At 45.1% G+C, this 17434-nt stretch overlaps 1 protein-coding gene across 6 annotated transcripts in view; it reads left to right on the top strand.

The window, feature by feature from the left end:
• The window catches only part of DCAF6 (DDB1 and CUL4 associated factor 6), a 2172363-nt gene that overhangs the window by 285188 nt on the left and 1869741 nt on the right, over positions 1-17434 (top strand). For 5 of the 6 annotated variants that reach the window (XM_069636467.1, XM_069636464.1, XM_069636463.1 and 2 more), the window contains one exon: positions 9984-10076. The exons of the other annotated variant lie outside the window; for it this stretch is intronic. In XM_069636467.1, coding sequence (XP_069492568.1) covers positions 9984-10076 — 93 coding nt within the window. The remainder of the gene's footprint in view (positions 1-9983; positions 10077-17434) is intronic. 6 annotated transcript variants of the gene reach the window in all.

Raw genomic sequence — 17434 nt, 5'->3', positions numbered from 1 at the left:
CAGGGCCTATGTGCACTGTGTTACTTCTAGATTACTCCCATCATACTCCTATAGACACAATAACATAAGACACAAAGAAAACACATGAATCGATTCAATTATAACAATAGAATACATTTATTCATACATAACAATGCATTATGCAAAAACTACCAAAACTATGCAAACCTCAAATGTGCACCTTTTATGCTTCTGGTGCACATCTACCATGCAGTGAATAACTATAAGCCTTACAGGCTTCTAATGCAAGCTATCAGTGTCTAATGCAATATACAAATGGCAAGTGCCAGCATTCAGCATTCCCCTCCATTCCACACCATGCTTCACACTCACTCTCTTAGACGGTCTCTGTCTGATTACCCCAACTATCTATGTGTGAGTGTCTGTTCTAATCAATCAGTTTAGGCATAAACCATACTTCCCATTTGAGTCTCTCCTCTCCCGCTACTCTGCAACCAGCCAGTCAGTGTCGGGGCCAGGCCTCGCTCTCTCTACCAGATCAATCTCATCAAGGCCTCATCAGAATGCTTCCCCAAGCTCTCGATCTCCCAAAGCCATCGGATTCTGCTACACCAAGACACCTCTGCCTCAATCTCAGAACTGTATCCAAACGTCTCTCGATCTATCTCTCTGAGAGCAGCTCCATCCAAAACTCCATCTAGCACCATCTCCAACAACTAGTCTCTCATCAAACTCCATCAACATCTAAAAACTCCCCTCTCTTCACCTCTGGTTATACTATTCTATGACATATACAAATCCCTATGGTTACTTCGTTCTCTACTAAGAATGTCTCTCTCTGTCAGCGTTTCTACAATGCCTGAAAGTCTGTGTTTGCATGTTCTTTACTTGCAATCACTCTGTGTCTGTCAGCGTGACCTTTCAAAGCATATCTAATAGCTCATGGCCTTCTGTCTGTGTGCAATGCACCATCTATTCCTCCATTTCTCCCACTGTTGGCTTCACAAAATCCCTCTTTCTCAGAGAACAGGCCATCTCTCCTCTGATGCAAAAAGCACTTCTCCCTCTATCCATGTGGCGCAGCCCCCACCTTTTCTGTCTCCGCGAACACCAGCCCAAGGCTGATTAAGCCTCCTTCGCTCTCCACTCGGACAAGGCTAGTGTTATCTCTGTTTTCATTCCTTTGCTTCACACTAATTCATAACTTCACAGTGCTGCGGCGCTTCTGTGTGTCTTCATTCAATGGAATGGCTTTATAATGCCATCTAAATGCTTTCTAGCGTTTACGCTTTCTCTCGCAAATCCAAGCGCTATCTAATACAAACATATTCTAAGTGCACACTCAATGCATGGTGTCTCTACAATGCATACATAATACATAAGTCTCTACATGTTTCTACAAGTATAACAATGTCTCTAAATGGCTCTACATGGTATTTCAAATATGACTGTGTGTCATTCTATAAGCAAATTGCAAATGCTACCTATACGTGGCAGAGTGTAATGTTACTAGTCCGTACTAATCAGAATATATGATGGATAACTAAACATGATGCAATAATGGAATGATTCCTAAATGGGTAATGGTTGTGTAATTATTCTGTAATGATAACAAATCCAGGCCTCTCATTTCGATCAAGTTCTACACTTGTAAGAGATAACAAGTAGGGGGTAGATGCATGGGGAAGCGTGAGAGGTGGGAGCATGTAAAGAGAGAGGTCATTGATGTAACGTGGATGAGGTTGGGTTATTATTGATAGTTTGTTTGAGTGTTCGGTAAAGTATTATAAGGTAAGGCAAACTTAAGGCAAGGAGACCCTCCTCGACAGGGGAGGGAAGGTAGTACTGTCACAGTCACCTGTGTCTCTGCAGGAGCGATGGTATCTAAACCTGCTGGTCCTGAGTGCTCTCCCCCAAGTGGACCTGGAAAGTGTGCCTGTCAATAAAAGAGATAAATACACTAAAATCTGGGCTAACTGGACCTTTGAACTCCCCTCCCTCTGTCCCTTGTGAAGAGATATGGATTGCTTCCCTATGTCGCAGCTCACCTTTGCATTTAGTTAGATGAGCTCTCCATCCTGCACTCAGCAGGGGCGCTATTCTTCTGGGGTAGGATACCCCACTCCCCTTTCTGAGTTATAGTAGCCAATGTCTGTGGATACCAAAATTCAAGCGTGCCACGCTGTTCTGACTTCACAGCGTATGCTGATGTGTGGATTGCCAGTTACTTCACTAGCAGTCGTAACCCGAAGTCTCAGGTAAGTATGATTCACATATCTGCGCAGCGTAAAGAATGGAATTTGCGGAGCTTATAACGGCTGTTCTTCTCTGTCTTTCAAATGCTGCCTAAAGTGCTAGAAATAACAGAAGCGCTCGCGAATTGGAGAGTACCTTTCGTGAGTACGCACAGCGTTGTTCAGTCTTGCGAGTGCGGTTTGATGTCTCTTTTCCTTTGCAGGAGCTGGTAGATGTTCCAAATACGAGCTGGAATGGAGATAGCAAGCCTGGTGAGTATGCGCAACGCTGCAGGGACTTGCGAGCACTGACTAACATGTCTTTTTCCTTTGCAGAAGTGGTGGAAGCCCGCGCGAAGAGCACAGGGACTGGACCAGAGCTGCTGGAAGGACCGAAGGACCACCACAACGGAGGATCTGAAGCTTGTTGAAACACACTTGGAAGCCGCGAGCACGTGGACTGGACTCAAGAACAGGAGCTTGGTGAGCGTGTTGCTTACAGCATACAGGATACAACACGAAGCACTGGAGAGTCTTGGGGCGTGGCTTATATAGCCAGCCACGCCCAAGCACTAGAGTGCACAAGGAGTTCCACACACTTCCTTACTAGCAACAGGAAGTGACTGGATCATAAGTAGGAAGTAACTGCAGGATATAGACTATGCTGAAGCTAACTAGAGGAAAAGGCCAAAACTAAGGATGTTTGTGTGTACCACATGCCAGGTCTGCCAAGCTTTTACCCACCTTGCCCCAGCTAAGTACCCAGTATTCATGACAGGTACCACGAGGCAGAATAATATTTAAAGGAGGTATATGGAAATTAAAAGTAGTGGTCTCATATAAAGTAGTAGGCCTGGAACAAATAGCGGTTGTTAGTGTAGTGTGTTGGATCAATTCACGGTAGTTGTGTTTCTTGGGTGAAGAAGCAGCCCGAGGAGGGGCAGTAACCTTCGGACACTCTTTTGCTGTCCTAAGACTTTGTTTGACATCCATATCGTGCATCAGTTTATTCATGGCAGCTTTTTGACAAATCGGCAAGGGACATCCTTCTTGGTAGGTTTCCTCCACTGTTTCAACGTGAGGGAATCTTCTGAAAGGCTGCCTGAGTGCATATCGTTTTCGTACAGTCGACGTGGTATGGACATGTCGCATAAACTTGTGCATGGGTTCCCAATTGTAGCTCCTCGTCTGTTACTCCAATAGGGTGAGGCTGAGGGGGGTGTTAACTAGGGAGAATGCGTCCACTTGCTCCTCTACAACCTCAAGGGCAGGGACCTGTAAGGAACTCATGGTGGCAACAGTAAAGACAGACGCAAGTGATCACAGTTCAAGGGTGTTTATTAAACTATATAAATGGGTGAGAAAAACACCTAATCTAAACCTAAATCTAAGATGGGAGCAAGCTTCGACCATCAAATAATAAGGCAGTCCTAGTGGTGTCTTGTTAAATAAAAAGGACCCATACTATAAAAATAACTATTGCCAGACCTTACAACCAAGTTATAAAAGTAGTGTGGGATAGTGTTCACAAGAAAAGAAAGAAGTGTTCACAAAAATGCTAGGCCAGGATGGTATAGCAAGGTCTCCCTTCCCCATGTTTTTATCACAGGACACAACTGGGTTTTTCCAGCACGAGGCTATTGTTCTTCTCAGCGATATCGGGATCTGCGGTGGTCAAGTCTCTTTACGCAGTCTCTTGCCTCCGAAAGGCCTGATGTGTTCAAAATACTAAAATAAAAGTTCCTTTCGGTATGGTACGTTGGGTGATGACTTTTCACCCTGGGGTCCCCGTCTTCCAGACTCAGACCCTTCTCAAATTTTATCCTCCCTCTGTCCCTGTGTTGGGTTCACTACGGCTTTTTACTCAAAAGATTTCACCTGTTGTCTCAATGTCCTTTTATAACACTCTTTAACTGTGGACATCCCTCTTGTCAACTCAATGCTCCTGTGATTATCATACGTCATCCTTTTTTTGTAGGCATACCTCAGCCGGGTTCACACTTGCCAACTATATAGTTCACTTTGCTTTATCACAGTGCAGGATTTACTTCCCTTACCCTTCCTCTTGATTATGATGGCCTCCCTCGGTCGGGCCCAGACCATCAATTCATTGCAAATATCCCTCTGTCGGGTTCTTGTTTGTCATTCTAACACCGTTCATGAATTTTTCATCTCATTAGAAAAGTGGGGTTCCCTTCCCTTAGCTTTCTTTCGGCATCCCTCTGTTGGGTTCGCACTTGCCTTCATTCGCAAGACCCCTTTGGTTCTTTTCCTCTTGAGTCCGGGTTTCAGCTCCCAGTCAGGCTTCATGTACTTCACTGTTCTCGGGGTGGTACCAACCACCCATTTTCACAGGCATGCCTCAGTCGTGTTCACATTTGCTTTCATTTTTATTCACTCTATTCAAATCCGGATTTCAGCCCCCAGTCAGGCTTTCTTTTTGGTTGTGGGTCAAAGACTTTAGACTGTACAAGGGGTTTTACTTGACCCTTTTATGACCACTTTGACCTCTTATGTCGAGCTCTCCTGGGCCCTCTTGTACACTAGTAGTTTTAACAAAAGGGGACCAAGCAGAGTCTTTCGATTGAGCGCCCACGGTTTGTGCGGTTTTAACAGTTCTGCACCACACGCTGTCTTTGTTCTTTAATTCACCTTATGCTGAGCGACGGTTGAAAAGAGCAATATCATTTGCTTTACTATCGGTTCTCCCTCCGACTCACTGGTTGTGATGAATCGCTTGGCATTTCTTGTCTCTGGAGTCAAGAACGATACCACGGTAGCGACTGCCTCTCCCTGCCTTGGTTATCAGTGTAGGAGGGCTCTGTGCACTGTTGACATCTGATACACCACACGCTGGCTATTATTCCGGTCTTAGGATTCCTTTCACAGAGGTGTCGCTGGTCTTGGTTGAAAAGGGCAAGGGCACTTTCGGTTCTGGCCACCTTTCGCCTCCTCTTGAACTGCCGTCCTGGAATAGCTGAACCGTCGTGCAGCCTGCCTTGGTCGTAGTGTACTCTTGAGCTCTTGTGCTCTACCTTTATCCATGTGGGGAAGGGAAAGTGCCGTCAGGTGTTTGTGGTTATTATCAATTGCCTGACCCTTGTGTTGGGTCATGTCAGGCAAACGGCTCTGGTGTTAGTCCGTTGTTTTTCATGGTGTAAGATTATGTTTGTGTCGGAAAAGGGGGTCAGGGGGTAGAACATCTGAATATCCTACGGGGTAAGATGGGGATGAGTTGTTATAAGGAATTGTGGTACTGCGTCTCACCTGTTGGTGTCCCACTTCCACTCTCTGAGGTCCCCTCATCCAGGTGATCCTCCTGCACTGGTCATCCCCCTGGAACTGGATCCAATAGTGATGTCCGTGTCCTGGCCACCTGGATGACCGATCCCCAGGGACTAGTCAGTGCGACACCTTCAGGTTTCTCACAGACCCGAGAGTAAGTTGCCACTGACTGGTTGGGCCAAAAAAGTGTTGCTACACAGTAGGGCAGGTGATGAGATTCATTGGGCCTCATTACGAGTCCGGCGGTAACCGAGGCGGTAAAACTGCCTGGTTACCGCCGGACTCGTATTACCATTCCGCCTCCGTGATTCCCAGAATTACCGGGGCATTACAACCCCGGTGACCCGGGAATTCCGGAGGTGGAATGGTGTAAATCCCCATTCCCATTGAGTCCAATGGGACTCAATGGGAATGGGGATCATGGAAACACTGGCACCATCTGCTGATGGTGCCAGTGTTTCCTCGTCCACGTGCAGGCGGGCGGTGTTAAACCCCTGAGGTCAGACCTGGCGGGATCGACGCCTCCACCTGCTGGAGTCGTGATCACCCAGTATGGAAACAACGGTGGCGGCGGGTTTACCGCCACCGTTGTTTGCATACCGGGTGATTTGTAATGAGGCGAATTGAGTGAAGAGCACATTTCTCCCAATTTCTCTAATTGGGGGAACTGAGGGGTCCATCCAAGAGCTAAGAGTGCAGTGACAGCTGGCTATAGCTTTCTCTGTGTGAGCGGGCCAGGTCACCTGAACTAACTGATCAAGGACTTTGTGGCCAAAGCAGGAGCCTGATTTGCTGAATCAGCGTGTAGGTTCCCCCCACCCATCCCTGAGCTCATGATTGGCATCAGTGGAGATAACCCTCCACTTCCTGCTTTCTATAAATCCACAAATGCTTTGGCAGTGTGAGGCAATTACAAGACAAAAGAGTAAGAGCTAAACCTGTGCGTGTTATGGCCACCACAAAATCTACTGCTGGGTTCATATATGGGGCATGGAAACGGAGATCTAGTAAGGATGTGAGTAGATGACTGCCAGGGCAATAGTCATTTACATGAATGGGACTGTGAGCGATGAAGTTTAACGCCCTGTTTTTTTTTTTACTTGTACCTCTTCCCTGGAGTAGCTTTCTTTTATCCAGTTTAGTTTGCTTAGAATCACTATTATAGGTCATGCTCCTGATGTGTTTAGTATTTTATGGCTGAAATAAGTATTTTAGCTCTTTTTTTAGAACATTGTATTCTGTATTTGTGTATGTAGTATTTTTGGTAATTGTCTGTATTTTGTATGTGTATGCATGTTTATCTCAGTCACGAAAGACTTATTCAGCCGAAAGTGTAATACAAACTCAAACTCCCCAACTTATAACCCGCGGCTAGAGCCAATTTATTTTACTGTCATACCACTGCACCACAATTTTTCCTCTAACCTCACCCCTCATCTTCCTTCTGCTTCTTTCCCTATTATTTCTTCTCATTTACTTTATACCACCTTGAACAGCCTGAATGCCTATGTAAATGTCAGATGGGAAATCTGCAAACAAAAGATGCATTCGTAACTCATGGGAGTTGCTGTTAGAAACAGAAAGAAGGGGTTGGGGAGTAATCGGGTTGCTTATGGGGAAGGGCCTTGGAAGTGGCGTGCAAACTGACCAAGGAGAAAATGCTATGGGGTAGTTTGCATGACATGGTATAATCTGGACTCTGGGGAATTGATCTTAAAGGCACATAGTTAAATAGATATAATTTTAAAAAAGTAAATCAACGCGTGTTTGGGCTTCTACCTCATCGAGCTAAGGACAAGCCGTCAGGTTGTGCTGTTCCACTAGTACTTAATCTTATTAGAGCACGGGATGTTGAGCCTGCAGTGGTCCCACCAAGTGAAAATGGTCACCTCCAAACTAAACACACAAGGGTATGCGACCAGAGTGCTAGTCCCCTATTAAGTGAAAGCTTGAACAAAAGAACTATAACAAACAGTGTAAGGATTCTCTCATCAACCATCGTAGTTGGAGAACTCATCATAAATAGTTGGTAGGGTAGTAATTCCTTTTAATGGGTAGCCTGAATAGCCAACACATGTTTTGACCAGTAACAGCAGGTCTTCCTCAAGGCCTACTTAAATTGTAGATGAGCAAGTGCTCAAAGACGACCTTCCGCTTACATTAGCCTGTTCACAACAGTGGGAAAAATGTTTTCCCAAAATGCCCCGTCTAGGAGAGCCTAGAGTCCCGCAGTGTTAACAATGAGATGCAAAATGTTCCTTTGAAAATGATAATGCGGTCTGGAAAGTGTGTGAAAAAATTACCTTTGGTGAATTTGCGCATTTATTTCAATGCCTCGACCCCATGTACCTCCTATATGAGAGCTAGAGGCTCCCATTGCCCCCCCAATCCTGAAAGAGAACTCATGGTTCAACATCGTCCGACACCCTCGCAGACAGAATTACACAGCTGCAAGCCAAGATAAAAGCCAAACTATCCTGCACACCCCCTCACCGCCTCTCTCTCCACCACCTGGACAACCCAGAGACATCCCTCCCTTCCAGTTCCAACCTATCTGCGTTTCTACTCTCGCCAACATCAAAGGTCTCAAACCTTCACATTGTAAGAGCGATATCTGCCCGCCTCCACTGTAAAATAATGCATTGAACCTCTTCTCTAACTCATCGCCGCCATCATTAACTCCTCCTTTGCTACCTGCACAGTCCCACCCACCCTCAAAGAATTCTGGATCTTCCAATTGCTCAAAAAACCTTTCCTTGATCCGACCCATAACTACTGTCCCGTTCCTTTTGAAAATTGAATCGCCTAGTTGAAAATGCAATAATTCCTAGAATCTAACCACATTCTTGGCATTCGGCAATCTGTATAACACTCTATAACGTGTATACAAAACCACTGTTTCACCATCTTGACTCGCTAGGCATCCCATATACTAACTATGCAGATGCCAGGCCAATTATAATCCCCCGCTCTGGCGACCATACTCTGGATTCTCTCAGAGTGAACACGATTTATGAAGCTATCCAATTCTGGATCGCTACACATAGCTCTCAACGATGAAAAAACAGAGCTGCTCATGGGCCCCCCGGCCCGCCTAGCCAAACTGAACCAGGCTTACAAAGCATTTTCATCATCGATGGGCAAAACATCCCTGTCGCCGCCTCCGTAAAAACTTTCGGCATACACCTGGACTCCTCCCAAAGCATGACTCGACAAGCTAACCATATTGCCTCTTAGTCTGACTATGCTGCTAAGCTCATCAACCCCAGTAAACCTTTCCTGTCCACCAAGAATCGGCTTGGTCACCCGTGCCCTCTTCGGCTCAAAGCTTGACTATTGTATCTCACTCGTATGTGGCACCTCTGTAAAAAAAACATAAACAAGCTACAAATAATACAGAACAATGCCCTGCGAGTGGCGCTAGATATTTGCAAGCATGACCACATCTCGGCGACCACGAAATCTGCCCACTGGCTCCCAGTTAAGGACAGAATCAAGTTCAAGATCCTCTCCATCGCCTACCGTTGCTTTCCTAACAACCCCTCATACCTCTCTCAAAAAATCAAGGAACACACCCTGGCAAGGCCTTTAAGAACAACCCACAAGCATTGCCTTGTCACTCTCAGATTTAATCGTAGAAGGTCGAGGGCTCCAGCTTCCCTGTCAGAGCTTCTGTCTTTTGGAATGACCCCCCCCCCTTACCTGCAAAATGAGCCATCCTACAATATCTTCAGGAGAACTCAAAACCCACCACTTCAACTGCCCCCCACCCTTGCACTGTTTCCCTCCTGTCTGCCTCAACTGTTTCGTTTTCCATTGGAAGTAGCGCCTAGATGCCCACGGGCTGAGCGCACTAGTATAAATGTTGAAATAAGTGCAAAATAGCCATGGGTCCATTGTCATTGGCAGAATAGCCTCTCCTCTCCCGTCATGTTGGCTCTGTCACCGCAGAGCTTGTCCTTCATGTCCTGAAGGTATTGAAACCTAAAAGGGGGTGCATAAACCATTGCATTAATATCTCACTACCTCTGATCGTGGCAAAGTTCTGCTAGAAAGACACTTGTGATTTGTCAAATCCTGTGTTCCACATTTGTGTCCAAAGAGAAGACTTATGGAATTTATTTTTTTTAGGAACAAATTGGATTGTAGATTCTTTTTTGTTTTGGGTTGGGGGGTGCATTGGAATAGTGGGAGTGGGGCGAGAGGTCTGTTTTGGTGGAGGTCGCTGTGGCCTACATTTGACACGCAGGTAGCTGTGGCAGGCACATCAACCCCTTTTGCTGGATTTCCGGGAAGGGGAATTCTGACCTGCAGGATACAGACATGCACTCAAGACCGTGATATCTATTTTGCGTGGATTGGATTAAAACCTACTGTACTAAATATCTTATGGGAGCTAAATTCTCTCATAATTAATGATGTCTTTTCCATCAGCGTTGTAATTTAATATGGATACTTGCTTTTTGTTTTCTTGTTTCTAAATGTCAATTGTGTCTTTCACAGGTGAATTCTATTTCTTGGAATGACACAGGGGAATATATTTTGTCAGGTTCCGATGACACGAATCTTGTGATTAGTAATCCATACAATAAAAAGGTGAGGTGATTGCCTGTCTTTTTTCTTTGTACTCAACCCATCCTTTTGCTGTTTCCTGCTCTCTTGCGCTTATTTATCACTCAGACTGAGATGGTGGTTTGTTTCTCCCTTTATCTGTTGGTGCCATGAAAACATTTCCACTTGTAGTAGTTATGTTCAATGATTTACAAGGCAAAGTGCCACCCTCGCTTCAAAGCACCAGCACACCCAAAGTGTTGTAACACCTTTGCTTTCAGTATCTTCCTTTTATTCTTTGTACATCTGCTCAGATAAATAAGAATCAAGAAATAATGTACAACTTGATTTTGTTAAAGTTTGCTGCCACAGTTTTGCAACTTAATGGCTTTAATAATAATAATATAAACCAACTGTTTGGTAGTCACTTTATGGACCTTGGATGATTAAGAGAGCCAAGTGCCAAATGACCGTGTAGCTTTATTGAGGCTTAAAGAATAGTTCCGGGACTTTTTTTTTATTGTCCCTACGGTTCGGCCATGTGTTTTTAAGCATAACTCGGTAGATCGTAGAAAACTTTCCTATGGACCTTACCCGACTTTTCGTCCATTAACGCACTCGAAATCAGCCGCCATTTTCTGATAATCCTATCATTTCCCCCCATCGCCCTGGCTCACCTGCTTTTGGGGCACTAAATCAAATCCCCCGCCCCTGAGCCTGACATCAGCAGACGCGTACCACCCATTTCCCAACGCCAAAGCACGTTTCATGTCAACAATCGCTGCGCCTCAGCTAATGAAGTGTCGCCATGGAAATGGCAGGACGCCTCTTTCCTCAATAAGTATAAACACACCGTTTCACAACACACAGCAGCAGATTTTCGATTCCATTACTCTCTGTGTGTTACTTTGAGTATTCTGTGACTCGTTTCTGTGCTCTGGTCAGCTACCTTCGCCGCTTCTAGGCCTTGTGAACACCTGTACCATCTCTGTAAATTATTTTACTTTCTTTACCACACAATGGCTACAATAATGCCGTATATGTACGAGCCCGAGTACACCGAGGAGGAACTACTGGAAAGGCAAGCACGCGAAAACGATGGGGATTCTGACGGCAGTTGGGAGGACCAGTCCACGGATGAAGAGCCTGGACCATGTCGCATGGACGGCGTATCCACCTGGTGCACATGCAATCGGTGCAAGCTAATGCCAACTGAGGAGGAGAACTGCTGCTGCCGTGAAAATTCCGGGTGCTTGGCCTACATTTCGGAAGGCGAGCCAAGTCCGCAATGCATCACCGAGCTGCCAGAGTTCAGGGAAGCCTGCCTCTCACGGACCGTGTTGAGGATGATGATGGTGCTTATGCACGAACTTCGCGGCACTGTTCGTCCGCGTAATCCGAGTAACGAGTAAGTATACTCTGGTTGTGATGTCAGTGATGCCACTACTATGTCGTGGTCGTCTCCCACATATAAAATTACATCTACATATCATTCGAACGCATGTAAATTGGTTCCATATTGTGCATTTTCTAGATACAATTTTTTTCAAAGCAGAATGACATTTTTTACCTGAATCGACAGTGATAAGAAAGTTTTGTCATTTTAATACAGTTTGCATCTTTCATTTTCACAGGTGGTACAGGCTGGTGGCCTATCGTTGCTTCACTTGGTGGCTTCACGGGAGGCTCGGACACCGCGTTCGGAGAGTAATACCTGCCTGTGCGGTACTTGCCATTAGACAACATTTCCCCAGCGACAGTGGACAATACCGCGGATTTTCCCTGGATGTGCTGCAACCGGAACTTTACAATGTGTAATGTTTATTATTTATGTTCAATTGAAATAAAGATCTAAAATAAAACCCAACATATATTTTAACAATGGTTGTTTTGATTTTTTAAATGAATCTAGTGTGTCTCCATTGAATAGTCTTCCTGTGCCTTGTCTTGTCACACCACATGTCTCCGGCCAGCATCCTCCCTCACGCTGGCCGCCCACCTTCAATCCACATAACCGTTGAACCCATATGCAGCAGACATACATATGTTATTTTGCGGGTTGGCATCAAGCCTCCCGGCCTTGCCTCCTCCCCCAAAAATACTTACCACACCACTTTGTTCAAGCGTTGGCAATAAAAGGCCGTTGGATTTTATTGATACAAAACAAAAAAATAATCAATATGGTTGATCGTAATAAATCATCCTTTTGGGCACCGGGTACAGAGATGACCCCCTCTGGCCCGTGCCGCCTTGCCACCACAGGCCAGCCTGCAGCTGACTAACTGCCTAGGCATCCAGGGTCTCCAGGGTGAACTGCACCCATATATTCTCCTGGGAGGCTGAGGTATTTATAAACTCACCCCCCTGCCTTCCATGTACTAGATCCTTCAGCCTGCCTCTTACATGCAGTGAGATGACCTCTCCTTGGTGAGGCCCTGCGGCAAACGAGTCTTGTCTGCACGACCAGCGCCCTAATCCACACCCCGCCCTATCAAAGGCAGTTCGCACCGGGGTACTTGTGCTGGCAAGTGGAGCTGTCAGGGAGCGATAAAGGCCAAGAGGTGCCAAAGAGCATGTACACTTTAAAGTGGTCTATAGAGCATGGGTTGTTGTTCCCATGTCTACCTCCAGACCCCGAGTCTCCTGCCAAGCATCCCCCCTCACGCTGGGCGGCCCCCTGCAATCCACATAAGTGTGTCTCCATTCACGAGTCTCCCTGTGTCTTGTCTGCACGACCACCGCCCCAATCCGCCCCCCGCCATATCAAAGGCAGTTCGCACCGGGGTACTTGTGCTGGCAAGTGGAGCTGTCAGGGAGCGATAAAGGCCAAGAGGTGCCAAAGACCATGTACACTTCAAAGTGGTCTATGGAGCATGGGTTGTTGTTCCCATGTCTACCTCCAGACCCCGTGTCTCCTGCCAAGCATCCCCCCTCACGCTGGGCGGCCCCCTGCAAACCGCATAATGCCACGACATACACACGTCATTCATTCACAAACACACCCCTGTTTCGAATTCTTTATAACCCACTTCATATTTCTAATGAGAACTTCTTTGCACTTTGCTAGTCAACCCGTGAAGGTGCTGGTTATCTGCTCTTCGTCTCTGTGAACTTCCGTGACCACTTCGAGGAAACTCGTCAGTTTGCAACCTGTGAACTGCTCCCTGTTCTACGACAAGAAACTACTCTGATCCCGGAATCTAACTGTTTGCTCATCAAGGTAAGGCCATGTACCATAATCATTTTGCGTCCAATTTCTTTTCGTTCAAGACAGTACATGCAAGGAACTAGTCACATGTTCTGAGTCTAGTCAAATTATCTTTCTATTTTTTTAAAGTTATTCAAATACTTATCCGCATGTGAATAACGTGTATAGTTCCAAGAACCAAAACGAACCTTGCATTGAACCTTTTATGTGTCATTTAATTTTTTAACACATTGGTATTCATAGAGAATTGTTGATCTTTACTTTTCAGAACTTTCCACAATGCCTGCCTGTTCCATTGGCGGTTGCCCTTCGAAGACCCATAATAAATCTGAAGGTACTATAATGCATGTTTTCCCTAAGACAATAGATCAGATAAGAGAATGGGTCCGATATTGCGGATATCCACCGTCTGAGCTTGAAAGTAGAGTCCTAGAAGTCTTTGCGGACAAGAGGGGTGATCGATACCGCATCTGCAGCAGGCACTTTAGCTCAGACATGTACTCCACATCAATGCTAATAAAGAAGAACACACCGCGAGCGAGGCGAAAATTGCTCTCAACCGCTATTCCCACTCTATTCGTCCACATCCCTCCACTGGTGAGTCAAGTTTACGTATTTATCGCTCGGCCTTGCGGTAGTGTGTAGCATTAGCTAACAATAATTTCCCCATTTATGTATCCACTCAATATGAAGGCGGAAGATTCTCCATCCGTGTCGTTATTGCAGTCATCAGCCACTTCAAGCGCCTATCGGGTAATCTTACTTGGCTATTCTGCCACTGACTTCTTTTAGGCATGTAAATCAATAGTTTTAATTGATCGTGTAATTATTTTACCTAATGGTACACCCTTGTACTCGTCCTCTAGTCTTTGTTTTCAGTTATAATTATTGTTATCCAAAATAATGCAAGTACTGTCTTTCAGGGAGATGCTGAGGAGTCCAACGTATTGACGACAACCGTTGATGTCACTCAGATACTCGAGGTACGTTTCCGGACAGTTCCATCGATGGAGATCATCAGATCTTGCATTCTTGTAGCGTGATTGTTACACACAGTGCTTCTTTCGTTTTTAGCCATTGATATGTCCTTCTGTCGTCGCCCTCCTATGTGTCTTCTTTTTTCAATATTGTGTTCATTACTAATGAAAGTCCTATGTTTCAGGGAGTCGATGGAGCATTAGTCAAAGAAGAAGGGGGAGCATGCAGTTACGGGTCGGCGCAACAGCTTGCAGAAGTGTGCACCGCAGTTACATCGTCCCTTGATGTTCTTATGCATTTCGAGGTATGGATACTGACAGTTCGATCAAGCGAGGTCATATGACGTGATTACATCCGCTATAATTCCTTCTTTATTAACACAAGTACTATGTTTCAGGGAGATGACGGAGCCTCTTCTACAAGAACATCACCCCTAGTAGTTGATGCAGATCTCTGGGTGGTGACACTTCCAACGATCGAGCAAATCGAATCATATTTACATATCCATTATTTATTTTAGACAACTGATCATTTGTGCAGGTCTATTTAGATGAGCCGTTGACGCCAGCACAAAGTTTATGTTCTTTTTAACAAAATAGAAAACCATACTAATGCAATTACTGTGTTTCAGGGAGTTACTGAAGCATCATCTTCAATAATATCATCAATGGAAGTCTATGAGGAGCCCGAGGTATGGATCTTGACAGTTCCATCTAACTAGATCAACAATGCGTGAATAATTGTCGTTTGAATGTTCTACACAAAGCGTTCATTCGTGTTTTGCTATTGAGATGTACGTGGGTATTGGTCCCCAAGTACATTTTGTGTTTTCGATATTATTATACATACTAATGAAAGTTCTATGTTTCAGGGAGTCGATGGAGCGTCAGTGCGTGATGGATGTGCTTATCATGAAAATATAGTCGTTGCAGCGCAAGAGGAAGTGGAGACATGCACACACGAGTCGGAGCAACAGCGTCCTGATGTTGAAGTTCGAGGCAAGAAAGTTTCAAAGAAAAGAAAGCAAAAGAAGGTTAGTGTCCTGGTCACTATATTATGTTTTTCACTGTTAATAGTTCAATACTGTAAGTTGTGTTTAAACTGAACATCCCTTTTCCAATCTGTCCTCTAGTTGCGAGTGGGTGTACGAACTAGATCTACACAGACAGTGAAGCGAACGAGAGATGTTGCTTGTCAAACCTTTTGGCAGGGACTTGAGACTGGAGATGCATCGTGCCAATGGGAAGAATATGAAGTGATTGACAACGGAGCTATACCACCACCAGTCATTGATAGTGAATGTCCTCCTGGTAGTTCGGATGCAGTCGGAGATCAATTCACAGAATCCACACCCGCAAAAACTAAGACCGCGAGACAGTTGAAGAAATTGTTTTATTCACCCATCGCCGGAGAAGGAACAGATGTTGCAATGGAAGAGAATGAAGTGGACGACAATGAAACACCATCAATATCACTGAACATAGCGGAAGACGATATCAGAGATTCTACCTTTCATGTGAGGGACATGTCCTCAACGTTACAGGCCGAACCAGCTGGGATGCAGAGTGACAGTATAAGGAAAGAGGCCAAATTCATTGTATTCGATAGTTGTTTGATTTATTATTCGGATGAAATGTGGGCATTCGGTTGGTGGGGAAGTATGTGGGGAGCCATTGATTAATGTGACTCGTGCAATTCGAGGCACTAACCTTAAAATACATGCCACCTGTACAAAATATCATCCTTTCTCATGGTCTGCACAACCCATGCTGGGGCAACTGCCAGCAGGCAATCTACTTTGTGCAGCGGCTACACTTTTTAGTGGTTCAAGTTTTAAAAAGTTAGAGTCTTTCTTTCAGTTTGTGGGAATCCATTTCATTGCGAAAACTCAGTTCTACAAATACCAAACCGATTATCTATTTCCAGCCATTAGCGAAGCTTGGAGAATGGAAAAAATGTCTATTGATAGTACATTCGCGGGCAAACGGTTCAGGCTAGCCGGTGATGGACAGTGCGACAGCCCAGGATTTTCAGCCAAGTACTGCACCTACCACTTTCAGGACATGGAAAGTAAGAAAATTGTGAGTTCGGTGGTCGTGCAGGTGTCACAAAGTACATCCTCAGTGGCCATGGAGAAAGTTGGCTTTGTAGCATCATTGCAAGAACTACAATCGCGGGGAATGGTGATCGACCTGATAGCCACGGACAGACACGTTTCAATTGCCAAGACAATGAGAGAAGAGTACAAAAATATAAATCACCAATTTGACGTTTGGCATCTTGCAAAAACAATCAATAAAAAAATGTCGGCTGCAGGTAAAAAAAAAGATATGCAAGGTATTTCACAGTGGTCCAAGTCAATCAGCAACCATCTTTGGTGGAGCTCAAAAACATGTGGAGGGTCGTTGGAAATTCTACTGGAAAAATGGCGGTCAGTAATGCTACACTGTACCAACGTTCACCGTTGGAACACAAACCAACATTTCCACAATTGTGAACATGGCCATTTGTCCACAGAGGAGGCACGGAAGAAGTGGTTGATTCCTTCATCACCCACTCACAAAGCCATTGAAAAGATTGTATTTGATAAAACTATAACAAGAGATTTGAGGGGACTCACGGAATTCTGCCACACAGGAGATTTGGAGGTGTTCCACAATATGTGCCTAAAGTACAGGCCAAAACGATTGCATTTTGGCATGGAGGGCATGATAAATCGGACTCTTCTAGCGGTCTTGGCACATAACCGTAATGTTGGCCGTCAACAAAGTAGGACGACCGGAACTTTAGGGACGCTTCGCTACAATAAGGCCTTCACTAAAAGAAGTAAACAATGGGTGATCAAACCAGTGTTTGAGGATATGCAATATGAGTTTATTGAGAGACTTATTGTTGATGTCCTAGATAGGCACATACATGGAGTTGTGAATGAACCTGTGCAGGGGACAACTGCATTGCCACCCAACATTGCCTCTGTTCCATGTCCACCTAAAGAAGAGCTCATTGAGAAATGCACATCACGGTTTAAATGATTGTAATTTGATTGTCTGTTCTCTCGAGTCTCCTCATGTCGCAGGCCCATTGAATATGTGTATCTATGTAATGTGTAAATAAAAGTGATTGCTCAGTGTACATGCAATGTGTCTCTCCACCCTTGCCCCTCCCTTCACCGTGCAGTAGTGCAAACCACCCGGGTGTCACCTGTGACTTTGCTCTG

Source organism: Ambystoma mexicanum, chromosome 7p (assembly GCF_040938575.1).
Source record: "Ambystoma mexicanum isolate Mex_15411 chromosome 7p, UKY_AmexF1_1, whole genome shotgun sequence".
NCBI classification, from domain to species: Eukaryota; Metazoa; Chordata; class Amphibia; order Caudata; family Ambystomatidae; genus Ambystoma; species Ambystoma mexicanum.
Note: the sequence above shows the minus strand (reverse complement) of the source record. Positions and strands in the feature narration are given on the sequence as shown.